Source organism: Rhinatrema bivittatum, chromosome 11 (genome assembly GCF_901001135.1).
Source record: "Rhinatrema bivittatum chromosome 11, aRhiBiv1.1, whole genome shotgun sequence".
NCBI lineage: Eukaryota > Metazoa > Chordata > Amphibia > Gymnophiona > Rhinatrematidae > Rhinatrema > Rhinatrema bivittatum.
The window spans coordinates 73,766,971-73,784,326 of record NC_042625.1 but is presented as its reverse complement, the minus strand read 5'-3'; the positions used below and the strand labels follow the sequence as shown (position 1 = coordinate 73,784,326).

Here is a 17,356-nt window from a genome sequence, read left to right as displayed (position 1 = left end):
CCTGGACTGGCTAGAGTTGGGCTCAATGGACCTTTGGCCTGACCTAGCATGGCGTTTCTTTGTTAGCTTGTTACAGTGTCTGATTACCCTCCTCCTTCCAAAATTCTTCTTAAGGTCTACCTTAAATCTTCTAAACTCTAATGTAAGCTCATTTCTTCTTACCTCTTGTCTTATTCCTAGTGGAGGTGGAGAACAATTGAGCACTGATAGTCTTAAGAAGGGAAAGTTTCAGAGGGATTTAAGAGTGCCTTTGGTCCCCAGTACAGGTTAAAGGTCTGTGCACTTCATGATACCCAAGGGGGTAGGCTCAGGAGCAGCGTCTGTCGGGAAATATTTCTTCACGGAAAGGATGGTGGATGCCTGGGATGCCCTCCCGGAAGAAGTGGGGGAAGACAGGAATGGAAATGGAGTTCAAAAGGGCATGGGATAACAGTAGGCTAGGAGCTGGAAATGAAGAGCCGGATTAATCTATGGTAAAACATTTCTGCAGGGGGATAGCCTGCACGGAGGGGCAGTTACAACCAGCCAGTGGAGCATTCGAGGGATCCATCTGGGCAGACTGGACCAATCAGATCCAAAGGGTATCAGGTGTTCTATTAATACAGCAAGCCGCAGAGTTACAGGAGGACACTGGGAATGCTGGGACTCTTCCTTCTGTCTGTACTGCTCAGTGATGATGCATTATAAGTAAGTCAGCATGCTTGCAGGCCAATGGTACGTCAAAATTTTCCTTTTGCTAAATTAAAAAAAAAAAAAAAAAGGTTTTAAGGGAGAAGACAACTGACTTTGCTTCCTTGCTTTTTTTTTTTCTTCGTCACCAAGGCTTCTCCCTTTGGCCATCTGACTCTCTCCTCTTGTTTTTCTGTCTCTATGCAGGCCTGTCCCCGGGTCAGATTTATACCTACCCCGCTCGCTGCTGGCGCAAGAAGAGACGGCTGAACATCCTGGAGGACCCTCGGCTCAGGCCCTGTGAGTTCAAGATTGGTGAGTGCATTCTCCCCCTGGCAGGAATTGGCAAGGCATTGGTGGAGAAAGGCCCTGGGCACAATCAATCTTTACATGTATTGGCAACAAAGCCTTATATACATCCTCATTGTAAATACAGTGACATCACTGGTATAGGAAGCGCCTGGGTACCCCTATGCTGGGTACCTCAATTCAAAGTCTTCTTTCCTAATTGTAATGCGTATGTGTGGCTACCTATATACACACACATACAGAGGTATATCTTTTCAAAAATATATTATCTTTGTATTCTCAGTGCATAAACATAAATCTCCACAGCTGCCTTTCTGTTGATATGATGATGACGTCAACCCATCTCCTCCCACATATTGGAGAAGGGTATTATAAAACAAATAGAGACGTCTATATTTGCCTAATGATTGGGAAAACTATTTGCCCTTTGGGAGCAAATAGTTTTCTAGAGGCAGTTTTGCCCCCTGTTTCCTGCTTGGGGGGAATAATTTTCCATTGAGTGCTTTCCTCTTTATAGATCTGTAATTTTCCATGTTAATCTTCTTGGCAGTTATGGGTAGGGATCTTCATTCTCAGTTTTTATTTTATTTTCCCTGGGAGTTTCAATTTTATAACAAAAAAGATCAGTCTCCTATTTGTTATAACAAAGTAATTTTTCTACTGATTTTTTTTACTATAGCATTGACATTCCCAGGGAAAATAAAATACAAACTGAAAACAAAGGTCCCTAGTTATAGGGTGCGTTTGCAAAGAGCTGCTGAGCTGCGAATTGAACTGATTAACTTTGTCTAAACTGGTAGGTTTGCGGTTGAAATTTGGCTAAATATTGCCACGGTATGGGTACCAATAATGGGTAACCCCCTGAGCAGGAGCTCGACAGTATCCAGATGGGGCAGGCTTCTACAAAACCAGATCGACCTGGCACCAAAGGTTTTTCTGCATGAAGCAGCCACTTTCCCCTGGGGTTGAGCCCTTAGCTGCTGGTGGACCAGCAGGCACGGGATGACACCCTCTGGGACATGGCTGGCTGCAGGAAACAGAATCAGAAACAAAAGGATGTCCACAAAACAAACACAAAGCAAGAAGTGCACCACAAAACAGACAAGAGAGACAGACAAACCAACAAGACCAGAAGGCCACAAACTTAGGGCCAAGCCAAAAAAAAAAACCAAACAGGACTTAGCAAAACTAGGGCCAACACGCAAACAGACCAAGACGAACAAGAAGGACACTATAATAGGGCCAAATATAGAGCAAAGACCAAGGCAAGAACCAGGACTGAGACAGCTGCAACAAAAAATACAGGAGACTCCAAGCTGAGGCCAGGAAGACAGGGAGAGGCAGGTATATACTCTGAGGCAGTGCTAAGGAATATGGCCATCAGCAGGACCTCTAAGCTGCAGGGTTTGGAGGACTAAGCAGCAGGGAACTTGGCCCACTGAGGGCCCCTGCTGGCAGGAGGTGAGCACTGCACAGGTATCCTTACAAATGTAGCTGGTCAAAAGTTGACCGGCAAGGTTTAGCCCTGTTATTTGTTAGGTGAAAGTTAAAAGGTAAGTCTTCTGCTACCCATCCAAAGGAAAAATAAACCATATGAGCACCAGTCTCCCTATGATTTACCGCCCCTTCCTTCCCACCCAACCTGCAAAGTGAAAGCAGGGAGCTGGCACTCCCCTCCTCCCATTCAACCTGTCAGAGGGATGGTCATGGGGGAAGAGTTGGCCAGGGATGAATGGATCATGGTGTATGTGTGTGTGTGTGTGTTGGGGGGGGGGGGTTGCTGACTCCCCGTTCTTACTGTAACCGTCTCTTACATTACTGTATGATCGGGGGGGGGGGGGGAGTGAGAGGATTCGGGGGCAGCACTTGGAGCTTGAGGAATGGTTGCTGAGCACCTGCTGGGCAGATTTAGGCCTGCTACCACAGCACGCAGGCTTGCCTGGGTAAGTTGGGTGGATAGCACTGAAAATCGGCGTTAGCTGCTTAGTTTCCTCCTCCTGACCTACCCCTCAGCCCTAGGGCTGCTTGCTTTTTAGCTAAATTTGCGTGATATAACTGGTAGTTAGCCGGTTAAACCTTTTGAAAATCTAGCCCTACTTGTGCATATAATGCTGGATGGCGCTCATGTGCTGCAGGCGAGAGAGTGTACTGCGAGAAGCCCCTGGAGGCACTATTCCCCACAGTGGCCACACATAGGCATCCTGGAGCATGGTAGAGGAGAAGGCGAGAGTTCTGGGATCTGGTTAAGCACCGCAGTTATTTAAGGAGCTTGCCAGGCTATGCAAGAGTGGCCAGGGCTATAAAAGCCCATTGGAAGTGACGCTGATGGTCCACGGTGGGGCTCAGGGCTTTATTTTGGCCTTCCCAAGGAGCAGGTGCAGAAGTGTTCCCTTTTATATCTCTGAACATAGGGAGTGTGCAGGGTTCCTCAGAGTCAGCACTGGCAACTGAAGACTGTCTGTCAGTGAAAGTAGCCGGGCCAGTTTCTTCCACTTGCTGACTGGCCAACGTGGCCATACCCTGCTCTAGTTGGGGGCCACCTCCAGGAGGAAATTGAGTCTCCAGGCTTGTTCAGTCTTTTGGCCTCTCTGCCAGCAGTGGTTAGTCAAGGTGACAGAAGTCTGTTCACTGGGTCTAAACCCATTCCCCATAGGCCACAGAACTAAGGGAGGCAAATAATGTGTCAATACTGAGGCATTTCATGAGCCGATTGGCCCAATGTTTTCCTCAATGGGCACCACCCTAGCAAAATGATTGGCAAACTTCCACCATCTTAATACTGGCCTGGGCCTCAGCTGCAGTTCACACGGTTTTCCCATGGAGTCTTTGACCGCTGTGTCCCATTAGCAGCCCCCCTCCTGTGAACCTTCCCATTCTAAGAGCTTGCGAGCCTGTCCATGGGTGAGAACCCAGCTTCTACCAGCAGGCAGCGAGGGGTTAAACCATTGGACACAGATTCCCCTGCACCCCGCCGGCACCCAGCCCCTCCCAGGATCTGCCAGAAGCTGATTCTGATATAAGCAGAGATCTCATGAATAATTAACCAGATCAGGACTTCCTGCAGACAGCTGGCTCTGTTTATCATAAGACAAAAAAAATATTTATTTTTGTAGCATTTGGCACAAACCGTGAGGTAGAACTGCCTCTGAGAGCTACTTCACACACAGAGACACACACGCACACACCAAAGAGAAAACATTATTCGAAAACAGTGTAAAGGAAAATCCAGCAGGGCAAGATGATAATGCCCTGACAAGAGCCTGAAAGGATGGAGGAGGGAAGGAGAGAGGCAGTGCATGGCAGTTATCGGACGAGAGCAGGATAGTAAGGTAGAAGGAGTGGCACTGCACAGGAGAGTCCCTGCGTGGCAGCGCCCTGATGAGAGCCAGGTGGAAGGCCTGCCCGATGACATTCTGATGAGAGCCGGCTGGGAAGGCGTAATTAATGATGGCTTCCTGACGAGAGCTGGGATGGGCAGTCCCTTTCCCGAGCCGGTTCGTGTCTGCATTTATCTGCACTCTGCTCCCCCCACCCCCTCCCAACCCCGTACAGAATTGTGGTGTTTAGCTTTTTCTTTTTTTTTTTTTATTCTTCAATAAGAAAGAGAAATAAAAAAAGAAAGTGGTTGCCAGTAGCAACCGTCTGCTCACACGGCTCGCCTCTCATTAATACTCCGGGCTGCTCTTTTCTGTAGTACATTTTGAAACGTCTGGAGAGAAAATGGTTTTGGAGGAGAAGAGGCGGGTTTAGTCCCCAGCTCTGATGGGGTGGGGGGCTGGCAAGGGTCTTCATGGCAGGGGAACTCTGTCCCACCGAGGCCCAAGATCAGCTGCTCTGGATTGAAGATTACGGTGCTCACAGGCAGAGGGGGGCAGGAGTTTCTGCTCCTAGAATCAGAACAGCAGGGGGGGGGGGGGGTTCCCAGTTTTTGGGCCCCTTCAGAATTTTGGCGGCCTAGGCACGAGCCTGTGTTACCTCTGCCTAAATTCATCCCCAGCCCTGGTGGTTTTCCTCATGCTTATGAGGGTGGGTATTAAATTACCTAATAGTTTCTTTAAGGAATCAAATCCTAGTGGAGGGTGCTGGGGGCGGCTGTTCAGGAAACTGCACATTTACAAACAGCACAGGTGCAGCATGGGCAGTGTCAGTGCAAGCTGCATGTAGCCCCCAGCACAGTACAGGCAGCAGCGATACAAGCTACACGCACCCACAGACAACAGCAGCACAAGCCCCGCACACACTGCAATACCACAGAACAGGTACAGTATTGGTGAGGTGGGGGGAGGGGAATACAGCAGTGCGAACTTCCCCCCATACCCTTCAGTTTGTGCCTCATGAAACATAGGGAGTATATGCAAGGAATTTCATTTTAGATCATGTGATGTTATGCGACCAATCAGGGTTCTTAATGGTTCACAATGCATTAGGTGCTTAATAGAAATTGGATGGCTTGGCCCTTAAATTCCAACCCCCCCCATTAAAAACAGAAAATAACTGTGCAGCTTATTTTCCAGGAAAGAATAAAATTTGGGAGAAGAATCGGGGGGTAGGGAAACGAGGTGAAATATGAGATGCGAATAGCAGCCCTGGTGCACTCCTTCCTTCCAGAAGGATGGGCTAATTATGCTGTCCAGCCTTTGATTAGCTTTTGTATCCAGCTGATTGCCACTTATCTCTCCGAATTGTAATTTGCTAGTTCTGGTGAAGGATGTGGGGCAGGGGATAAGGTCTCTGAGAAGGGGGTGTCAGCAGGAGCAAAGGGACTTCCTTATCCCGCTCCCCACTTATATTCAATTCCTCGGTCAAAATCTGCTTTCAGGGTGCAGGAGGGTCCTTTTCCTAAGGCTGGATGTTTGAATAGGGCTCTTCTCCTCCACTGGAAAGATGTTTATTTACATGATCTATTGCAGACCTGTTGTGCAATATATTTTCTGGGGAAGGGGCAATGGAGAAGAAGATTTTATTCTTGAAACAGGTTTATTGATTTTCATTACTGGATTCAGAGGTGCACTGGTAGAGGAGGTATATGCGAGAGAGTGTTGAATTCTTGAACCTGGTTCATGATCCTAACGCTGGGAGTGCTGGGATGGGAGTGCTCTGGAGCCAGCGTTTGCAGCCCTGAGGGTAAGGGTCTCCAGGGCCATGGCACAACAGCGGACCCCTTTCCCCTCCCCCCCCCCCCCCCCCCCCAGCTGGCTGAGCTCAGTTTCTGTACCATTCTTGAGTTTACCTCTCATTCAGAGGACCGATACTACAAGGACTGGGCTTGATGGGGTAGGAAGCCCGGGGAGCAACCTCACAGCGCTGTCAGGGCTGATTCTGATTTTGCTGGTAGCCCACGAGGAGCGGGAGGAAAATCCCAAACCAACAGCAGAATAAATTCACTCGGGTTAAATTAAAATCCAGTTCAAGTGCTGGCCTTTTTGTTGGGGGAATGGGCGAAAGGACCAGGGAAGAGGATGTGCTGCAAGCCCTGACTGGGGGAGGACAGCTGGAACTCCTGTGACTGGAGAATGCATATGACTGAATGGAGGCTTATAAAAGGAGCCGTCAGATGAGAAGCTAAGTGGCTGGGATGAGCCTACAGCCTGTTATTAACCAAACAGAAGGAGGATAGAGCCCGCCAGGCTGGAATATTTTTAATTTTGCTTTCCTTGTTGAGGTGTCACTTGATCCGATGATGCATCTCACTTTACATTTTAAACAAAAGATTCTCCCTGTGCATGTTATTTCACCACTTCAAAAACTGTGCCCACCCCGATGGACAGTGCTGATGTTCGAGAAGACCTCGCGATACTGTAGCAATTCTGAAATGTGACACTTGGGTCATTTTTTTTTATTTTTACTTTTGAACTGACATTGCTTCCTCTGCGTGTTCCCCAGCAGTGATATGGAGAGCGACCATCTTAGAAACGACCTTGTCACAAATGACCTCACAGGCCCGCTGCATCCGATTGGACTGTATGGGCTGTGATCTCAAAGGTGACCCAAAGTGTAAACCAATCAGATGATGTAATTTTTTACATTAAATATTAATGATACTTTTTCAGTATGGAGTCAGTCTGGTCACAAACAATGGTTTGAAATGTACAACTTTACTATATACACAGAATCAATCAAAAGAAAAGCCATACTCAAAATGATATAAATTAATGATACAAAAATAAATGTTACTACTACTTCCTAACATAACAAAATAACTCTACTTAGATAAATAGCATCAAATTCATGATACAATTATCAGCCACCCATATACAGAAACACAATAACTAAATTACAAAATACACTGGTAAGGGCCCAAACGCAATATAAACACACATAAAAGACACAGGCAATGACAAACACAACCACCTTGCAAACCAACCAATAAAAAATAAAATAAATGCAAAATTGAAAAAAAACAAAACCAAAAAGTATTTTTTTAAAAAGTCCATCAGTGTCCCAAAGGAAAAGACAAAATGTTGCCACACCCACCAAAAAGAGAATTTACAGAGTTCCAATACTAAAAGCTTTCACAAAGTTCTTTAAAAGACCAAATAAAAAAAACAGTTGGAAGGATAAGGGAAACGCCAACTACATTGCTTTATTACAGCCAAAAAATGTGCATCTTCAAAAGCTGATTGTGGACCACTTCGCAGACAAAACTCTTTCTCTGTCATAAATGGTTGTTCAGTTGTTCAGTTTCCACAATACCCGACATGTTTCGTCTAACAGCTTCATCAAGGGTGTATTACATTATTATCAACCACCTAATTCCTCATAATTGAACCCCACCAGTGTCTTCACTGAAAAAATAAACATGAAAAATAAAATGAAGACCACACAAAACAAAAACCACAGCAATGATCCTAAATAGAAAAATTACACATTATCTTCGATGGATCATACAAACACTCGTTGACCGGACAAAATCGCCATCTTGAAAAGATAAATCACTCAGCGTCATTCATGTGTATACCTTTATATAGCCCAGCCAATCATATAGCTTCACCCAATTTAAAGAGATAAACTTATTTTAAAAAAAACCCAAAAAAACACTCAATCTTATTGTTCAGTCCTGCAGAGGTTAACGAACCCAACTCGTAAATCCATTTCTGTTGTCTACGAAGCAGCATACGGATACTGTCGCCTCCCTTAGTGTCTTGCAATTGTTCCAGTACACAGAATCTTATATTATCCACAACATGTCCTTGTGCCCAATGCTTTGTCAAAGGATCCTCAGTATGTTTGGTGTGAATGCTACTATAGTGTTCCATAATACAGATTTTTATGGCTCTCATAGATTTCCCTACATATATCAAATTGCAAAGGCATACAACAAGATACATGATCTGATGGGACACGCAATAAATATAAGATCGCAATCTAGCACTTTTACCTGTGTAGGGGGTGAATAAAAAATTGTTTCGAAAGAGAAGGATCACAGATTTTACAATAACCACAGGGCTGATGACCAAAGTTAGCATCCACAATAGCAGGACAAGACCAATGAGATGAAATCAGCAGCCGGGTGTTGTAATAAAAGGCGCATGAACTTGCAATTTTCACAATCGTAGAAGTATAAGTAGTGTAAGGAAGAAGAGAGATCACACAATTTGACAGCAATGTTGTAGATTTGTCTAAACAAAAAAAGTCACAGTGCACATACCGAGCACATTGTAAGCCCGCTGTATTATATGTGCAGGGTATCCACGTTGCAAAAATCGCTTAAGTAAAGTTGCAGTATTATGTTTAAAGTCCTCTATTTTAGTGCATAATCTGCTCTAAGTGGAAAAATTGACCAATTGGGATATTCGCACCCAAATGGGAAGGATGGCAATGGTTATAATGCAATAAACCATTTCTATCAGTCTAGGTGGGTGCTCACCTGAGCACCAGTGATCATAAGACGATATGGTTTGATATGCAGCCAGGACAGAGAGAAGACATTCGAAGATCCAAGTTTTGAATTTAAAAACTATAGATTGGAAAAAGAACGAGAAAATGGGTGAGGTGGAACAACAGTGGGCCAAACTGAAAGGAGCTATTACAAAGGCAACAAATCTATATGTTAGAAAAGTAAGCAAGAGTAAGATAAGAGGAAAAAAAAATTGCCCTCCTTCTCAAAGGAGGTGGCTGAAAAAATAAAGGCAAAAAGAAGAGCATTTAGGAAGTATAATGGATCCCAAAAAGAGGAACACCGGGAAGAATATCTATTAAAACTGAGGGAGATGAAGAAAGAAATTTAGGACAGCAAAAGATCAAGCGGAAGAAAGGATTGCCAAAGAGGTAAAGTGAGGTGACAAAACATTTTTTCAGAGAAAAACTAAAAGCTGACAAGGAGCAATGTGTGGAGACAGATGAAGAAATAGCAGAAATATTAAACAAATACTTCAATTCGGTGATCACTAATGAAGACCCTGGAAAAGGACTGCTGCTGGTTGATAAGATCATGGATGGGAGTGTGGAAGACACAACCCCGTTTACAGAACAGAATGTAAGGGAAGATCTAGGCAAACTGAAAGTGGAGAAGGCCATGGGGCCAGGTGAGGCACACTCCAGGATACTGAGAGAGCTCAGAGATGTGCTGGCGAGGCCACTGAAGAACCTGTTCAATAGATCCCTGGAAACGGGAGTGGTGCTGCGGGATTGGAGAAGAGTGGTGATGGTCCCGCTTCACAAGAGTGGGAGCAGAGAGGAGGCTGGAAGCTACAGGCCGGTTAGCCTCACCTCGGTGGTGGGGAAAATGAATGCTGAAGGAACTCTGCTGAATGGAAAGGATAGTGAACTATCTACAATTCGGTGGGTTGTTGGGTCCAAAGCAGCATGGATTAATCAGGGGAAGGTCCTGCTAGATAAATCTGATTGATGTTTTTTTTTGATTGGGCAACTAGACAATTGGATTAAGAAAGAGTGCTTAATGTGATTTACTTGGATTTCAGCAAAGTTTTCGAATCAGTCCCCCATAGGAGCTCATGAATAAAATGAGAAGCTTGGGAGTGAGCGCCAGGGTAGCAAGCGTGCATTACAAACTGCTTGACTGACAGGAGACAGTATATAATGTTAAATGGAACCTACTCTGAAGAGAGAACGGTGTTAAGTGGAGAGCACAAGAATCAGTTTTGGGACCAGTTCTGTTCAATATCTTCGTGAGCGACATTGCAGAAGGGGAATAAGAAGATAAAGTTTGTCTATTTGCTGATGATACTAAGATCCACAACAGAATGGACACACCTGAAGAAGTAGAGATAATGAGAAGCGATTTAAGAAGGCCTGAAGAGTGGTCGAAGATTTGGCAGCTGGGATTCAATGCCAAGTGCAGAGTCATACATCTGGGGTTCAATAATCCAAAAGAACTGTATGTGATGGGGGTGAAAAACTGACGTGCATGGACCAAGAGAGGGACCTTGGGGGGATAATGTCTGGAGATCTGAAGATGGCAAAACAATGCAACAAGGCGATAGCTAAAGCCAGAAGAATGCTGGGCTGCATAGAGAGAGGAATAATCAGTAAGAAAAAGGAGATAATGCCCTTGTACAGGTGCTTGGTGAGGCCTCACCTGGAGTACTGTGCTCAGTACTGGAGCCTGTATCACAAAAAGAACAGAGACAGAATGGAGGTGGTCCAAAGAAAGGCGACCAAAATGGTGTGGTGTTTGTATCAGAAGACTTATGAGGAGAAGCTGAAGGATCTGAACATGTATACCCTGGAAGAGAGGAGGTGCAGGGGAGATATGATGCAGACTTTCAGATATCCAAAAGATGTTAATGATGTACGAACTTCAAACCTTTTCAATTGGAAAGGCAAAGGTAGAACTAGGGGAAATATTTCTTTACGAGAAGGTTGTGGATGCTTGGAATGCCTTCCTAGAAGAGGTGGGGAGGATGAAAACAGTAAATGAATTTACGAGGGCATGGGATAAACACTGCAGATCCTTAGAGGCTAGAGGTTGGAAATGAAGAAAAGGGTGCTTGAGGGTAACCTGCACAGAGCGGCAGTTACTGCCCGTAACAGAAAGCATGGGGGTAACCTGTATGGAGCGGCAGTTATTACCCTTAACCGAAGGCTTGGGGGTAACCTGCACGGAACGGCAGTTACAACTATAAGCAGCTTGCTGGGCAAATGGATGGACCATCTAATCTTTATCTGCCGTCATTACTATTTTATTATGGTTTTCTAAACAAAATAGTTGTAAAAGTCCCAGTATCATAACAATTCCATATATCCATAAAAGACACCCAATGCCTATGCACAATGTATGTAAAATGCAAATTAGAGTCTCTTCAAAAATTCAAAAAATTCCAGAAAACCTTCCTGTGAACCACTCCAGACCATGAAAACATCATCGATATACAGTATTTTAACCAGAGGGAAATCGACTCCCAAAATCGAGAATTAACCCCTATCTTCAAAAGCAGAAATATAGAGACAAGCTATATTGGGGGCCATTGTGGCCCCCATTTTAGAACCCTTAGCCTGCTTATACAATGTGTCCCCTCCCCAAGACCAATATAGTTCTGTGGAAGGGCTAAATTAACTAAGGCCACCAAAAATGGAATGGGAACACTTATTGAAGGTTTGGAGAATTCAAACACTGTACAACGTCAAGAGCTTCACATTGGAGGATGTCCAAACTGACCAACCACATATCATTACCTCATAATTGAACTTCCTTCGACAATTCAGTCAAATGTGAGAAATCCCTCACACAAGACTGGGCTTTAGATACAAAAGGCTGAAGACATTTATCCACGAATTTGGATAATGTTTCTAAAGCAGACCCCCAAACTTGAGAGAACTGATCGTCCAGGAGGGGATACCAACCTCTGGGAGGAGGGGTGTCCGTCAGCCAAGCAAAGTCTTCCTTAATAGTAAGTAATATTAGCCTGCAGATAAAGCGTCTGATACCATCAGGGACGACCGCTTCAACGATCCCGAAATAGGATCAACAGTCAATGTCTCGTAATATGCGGAATCGGGAAATTGTTTAAGTGGTGGTCCACAGAATTTGGAATGACTGCGCATCCGCCCGTAGCGGCAGGCCTAATTACAATATTAGAGTCAGACTGATAAAAAGAGACAGTCTCTCTTTCCCTGACTGATTCTCCCGCTTATCTGTCTGTCTCTTTTTACATTTTTTTTTTCACACTGCATTTTGCTCCTGCTCCTTTGGGCTCCCCGCTCAGTCAGAACCAGGGCAGGGATGAGGCGCCAGGAACATTCATTCGCAACTACCCGGGGAGGCTTTTCCCTACTTCACATCTTGTCTGTCTAATCAGTGTTCAATTAGTCCCTTTAAAATAAAACAACATTAAAAAAAAAGAGCCCTAACCCCAAGACGCTCTCTAAAATCCTTTTAGTTGTTTTTTTTTGTGTGTGTGGAAGGAAATGGGAACAATTTGGCTAAAACATGCAGATTGAATTGAAAGAAGATGGTGGTGGTGGTATGGGGGGGTGTTTAAAACAGCCTTCTGAATTACAGGCTAAAGTTTGTGAAATTAACTGCTGAATGAAGCAACCCTTCAGCAATCCAATCAAGCGGAGTATTTTGGGTTTTTTTTTCCTCTTTCTCCCCTTTGCATTTTAACCAGGTCTTTGCAGACTCCCTCCCTATGCCAACAGCCTTTCTCTGCTCCCTGGCACATCAGTACCCATCTACAGAGCCGGGCTCGGGCCGTGCCACCCAGCAGCCTGTGCTTGAGACAGGGCACCACCTGGTGAGAGAGTCAACCAAAGGCACTGAGGTGTATTCAGGTTTAATTTCAGAGGAGTTCTCCTCTTCCCTGTTGCGGCTCTGAGAGTTAGATCTGTATGTGCAGTAGGGATGCTGACTGACTCCAATTTATTCCTGAGGGGCTGATTCAGTCCTAATTTTACCCCGCTATCTGTATGAACACATGTTGTTTCTTGCTTTTCTTAGGGAATTTATCTATCTAAAATCTTATTAATTTAGGTATTTATAAGGAGTCCTTACTGAGGGGACCTTAAAAGGCATTGAGGTCTCTATAGATAAGTTGGGAGCTCCACATGACAAGAATTGTTGACCAAAATTCCAAGCAATGAATCAACCAAAATTGAACTTGAAGTAAAGTATTATTTTTGAAGCTGTATTTGTTGCGAGTGATGAAAATGTGAGTTCCTCTTACCATAGCGCAATTGATGGAACCTCGGGGGGGGCAGAGCCCTAAGGTCTGTGTCGACAGCAGGCGAATAAGTCTTCGCACGGGCCAGACTAAGAGAAGGTCCAGAAGTCTGTAACTACGGACAGAGCTGATGGGCAGGCTAGGTTGAAGATGAAGCAAGATTGAAGACAGGCTTGGACGAAGGCAGGATGAAGGCTGTTGGCTGAGGCTGAAGACAAAGGCAGACTGAAAGCTGTGACTGAGGCTAAAGACCAGGCAGGCTTGGATGAAGGCAGGCTGAAGGCAGGCTTGGACGAAGTTGTACTGAAGACAAACTTTTGCTGAGGCAGTGCTGTGTTGCCCGCGGCCGGAGTTTAAATACCCAGTAATATGACATCATCAAGAGGTGCTGAGAACATGGATTACTGTTCTGGGACCTTTATAGCTTGGTGCATGCTGCATGTGGGCACCTAGGAGCAGAGCAGAAGCGGTGACGTTTCCCTGCCGCGTGGAGCGGCAGTATTCGACTGTCGGCATCTGGGTGAGTGTAACCTCTCGCAGGGCCATCCCGTGAGTTGTAAAAATAATGTACCCTCTCCTCTAAACCCCTCCCCAAGCCTCTTTTCTTGAGATGTTGAAGGTACATCTCAACCATCAGGGAACTTGGAGATTTAAACATGATGTCCAGAGATTCTTTGATTTTGAAGTTGAACTGAAGAAACATTTGCAGACTGGTCCTGTTCTACAGACAAGGATCCTTTGGCAGGGTAAAGGTGTGACTTATAGATTCCAGGATCATCCTGTTGGATGAGGATGGCCCCTGCTGTCCTGGCAGTGGCTTCTACCTCCATGACAATGGACTTTGGCGGTTTGGAAAGGTCAGCAGAATTGCAAGACACTAGGGCTCCTGGTCATATTGCATTAACATAAGCTGAAACAAGATGTATACTGGAGTGGAAGATCTGGTACTTCAGGCGAGGTGATCTGGAGCGGAGCACCTGGAGATAAGAATAAGACAGCACAATCCTCCTGGCAGAATGGACCCTAGTGGTTGATCTGTAAGATACTCCAGTCAATGAATGGTTGATAGAATCTGATCCAGGGTAATCCAAGTATAAGAGGACTGGATGCCTTAGGTAGCAAGTAGAACTGAAGATTTTCTTGGTGAGACCCTATCTTCATAGTGATAGGCAAGGTGGCTGCAGTCACATGACTGGGTAAGGATTCTCTGTAGATGGAAGAAATAACACAAGGAGTGGTCAAGCTGGTAATAGGGCAGCCATATTGATGTAACAGCTAGTCCTGGATAAAGTTGCCCCCAGCTTAGAAATCTATTAATGCTTCAGTTTGAACTGAGTGTTTTCCGAAGGTGAGGGACACTGGAACCATTAATTGTGGAGAAGAAGCGGGACAGTGAAAAACTGCCCTCCCAACTAGATTCTCTTTATGGTTTCTGTGCCACACAGGAGGCAGAGGTTATACAGTCTTCGCCTCTATTTTTCATCTACTGAAAGTCAGGTGCTACCGAATTACATGGGCTCTTCGGATGCAATGAGCCTCGCTGGTTCTGGGGTGGACTCCAAGGGATTCAGAGGCCAAGGAGCCATGGTAATGGTCTGGTGAGAGGTCTTCCTCTCTTGAGCTTGTTTCTGGAATCTCAGATCTATTCGAATAGCTGAGGCAATAAATGCTTCTAAGGACACGGGAAGGTCCCGGGCTGCTAGTTATTTGTTTATTCTCCCCAATAATACTTGTCAAAAAATGGCGGGTTGGCTGTCTTTGCCCCAACCGGGTTCAAAAGCCAAGGTACGAAATTCCACTGCATACTCGCCAACTGAGCGAGCGACTAGATGAATATGAAGATGTTCTGTGGCAGCGGGCGAGACATGCCTTGGTTGGTCAAAGATCAGGCAAATTGTTGTGTGAAGATATCTAATTTCCTGAGAAGTAGGTCATCTTGTTCCCACAAGGGAGAGCCCCAGGTGAGAGCAAGACCATCCAACAAGGAAAGGATATATGTACTCTTGACATGATCAGAAAAAAAACAAGCCGGCTATAACTCGAAGTGCATCTTGCGAACATGGCGGAACTCTTTGCACCCTTTAGGGTCACACTATACCTTGGAGATGGTGGGAGCTGTATCATGGATCCCACGGTCTGGATGGGTGCCAGTGCAGGGTTCACCAGAGCTGTATCATATCTAAGTGCTGAGACAAGGTCTGTAGTAATCCATTTACTTGAGCAAGTTGCTGCTGGGCCTGTTGCATGAGCCTGTTCAGGAGACCATTCAATTCTGTTTTTTACTCCTGCATCTGGGTGGCCAAGACAGCAATGGCCCGTGGCAGAGATGCGTTCACCAAGCTCATGGCCTTAGCAACCTGGTGCAAGCAACATAAGCATGAACTCTTGCAGTAGTGCAAATGATGCAACCTCAGAGGTAGAGCCCAAAGGTCTGCACCAACAGTGGGCGAACAAGTCTTTGCATGGGCCAGACTAAGAGAAGGTCCAGAAGTGTGTAACTATGGAGAAAGCCAAGGCTAGGTTGAAGATGAAGCAAGGCTGAAGATAGGCTTGGATGAAGGCAGGCTGAAGACTGTGCCTGAGGCTGAAGACAAAGACTGAATGAAGACTGTGACTGAGGCTGAAGATGAAGGCAGACTGAAGGCTGAGGCTGAAGAGGAAGGCAGGCTTGGATGAAGACAGGCTTGGACGAAGCTGAACTGAAGGCAAGACAAGACAGGCGACCTTTTGCTGAGGCAGTGCTGTGTTGCCCATGGCTGGGATTTTAATACCCGGCCGTATGACATCATCATGAGGCTCCAAGAGCATGGATTTCCACCATGGGTCTTTTATAGCTTGGCACGCGCCATGCTTGTGCACCTACGAGCAGAGCAGGAGCGGCGGCGTTTCCTTGCCATGTGGAGCGGCAGCATTCGACTGGCAGTGTCTGGGTAAGTGTTAACGGCTCGTAGGGGCCGTGAGCGATAAACCTAACAGTATTTAAACATAATTAGTGTAGGGGTATCCTGGATGTCAGGAAGGAGCTTGTTCTATAGATGTGGTGCAAGGATAGAGAAGGCTCAAAATTAAGTAGAAACCTGTATGGAAGGAGGACTAGTGTAAGTCAAGATTAAGTAAGAACATAAGAAATTGCCATGCTGGGTCAGACCAAAGGTCCATCAAGCCCAGCATCCTGTTTCCAACAGAGGCCAAACCAGGCCACAAGAACCTGGCAAGTACCCAAACACCAAGAAGATCCCATGCTACTGATGCCAGTAATAGCAGAGGCCATTTCCTAAGTCAACTTGATTAATAGCAGTTAATGGATTTCTCCTCCAAGAACCTATCCAAACCTTTTTTGAACCCAGCTACACTAACTGCACTAACCACATCCTCTGGCAACAAATTCCAGATTGGGAGGTGATCAGAACCCTGAAACAATGTAAGCTAAAATAAGGATTTGGAATCAGCAACGGAATCTAATTAGAAGCCCGATGCAACTTAATGAGGAGAAACGTGGCATAGCAATAACAGGCTAAGCCAAGAGTGGGCAGAGAACTACAAGAAGTAAACCCAGGACTGGCTTGGCCTTTTTGGTAGGGAAGGGGAGGAGAGCATGGAGCCAGTAATTAAATCACAGTGGCCACCCTGGACAGAAGAGTTCACTGGCAGCCAGCGATCTGGCTTGATTCCATGTGCTGTCCAGAACTTGACCGAAATGTAGGAACTGCAGCTCAACCGAAGCGCCAGGCCCCCGTGGTATTGGAGAAAAGTCATCTGTAGATTGCCCGAGGCTCTGATCCAGTCAAAGACCAGATTGGCAGGCAGCGTCCAATGACTGGAGCTGGCCTTCGAGCGGTTCTCGGCTTGCACACTCTTGTTTGTGTTTGCAAGCGCACCCACCCGGTAGAAAAGGCGGGTGTGGGAATGGCAGGAAGATGAGGGGTGCCCTCTTGCCTTGCAAATCTACATTTTAGTATTGCAGCAGGAGTCACTTATCCTGCCTCCTTCCCCACTGACTTTCTTCCGCAGCCTTGTACTGTGCATGCTGTATACACGGGCTTATTACATCAGTCCCAATACCAGTGGTGCACATGTTTTATGTACATAGAAATGAAGGTGAACTAAATAGGCATAAAGAGAATCCATATTCAGCCACCAGCCAACTGGCTAGGAAAAGTTAGCCGGATAGTTATCTGGCTAACTTAGCAGGGGTACTCAGCAGCATGGGCGAGCCGCAGAATATCCCTGGCCTCTTTAACGTCAGCTGGCCTAAC

The 17,356-nt window shown here is 45.7% G+C and overlaps 1 protein-coding gene across 2 annotated transcripts in view; it reads left to right on the top strand.

Moving 5' to 3' along the window:
• Window positions 1-17,356, top strand: part of DPF1 (double PHD fingers 1) — a 68,052-nt gene that overhangs the window by 16,437 nt on the left and 34,259 nt on the right. For both annotated transcript variants that reach the window (XM_029620109.1, XM_029620110.1), the window contains exon 3: window positions 877-969. In XM_029620109.1, coding sequence (XP_029475969.1) covers window positions 877-969 — 93 coding nt within the window. The remainder of the gene's footprint in view (window positions 1-876; window positions 970-17,356) is intronic.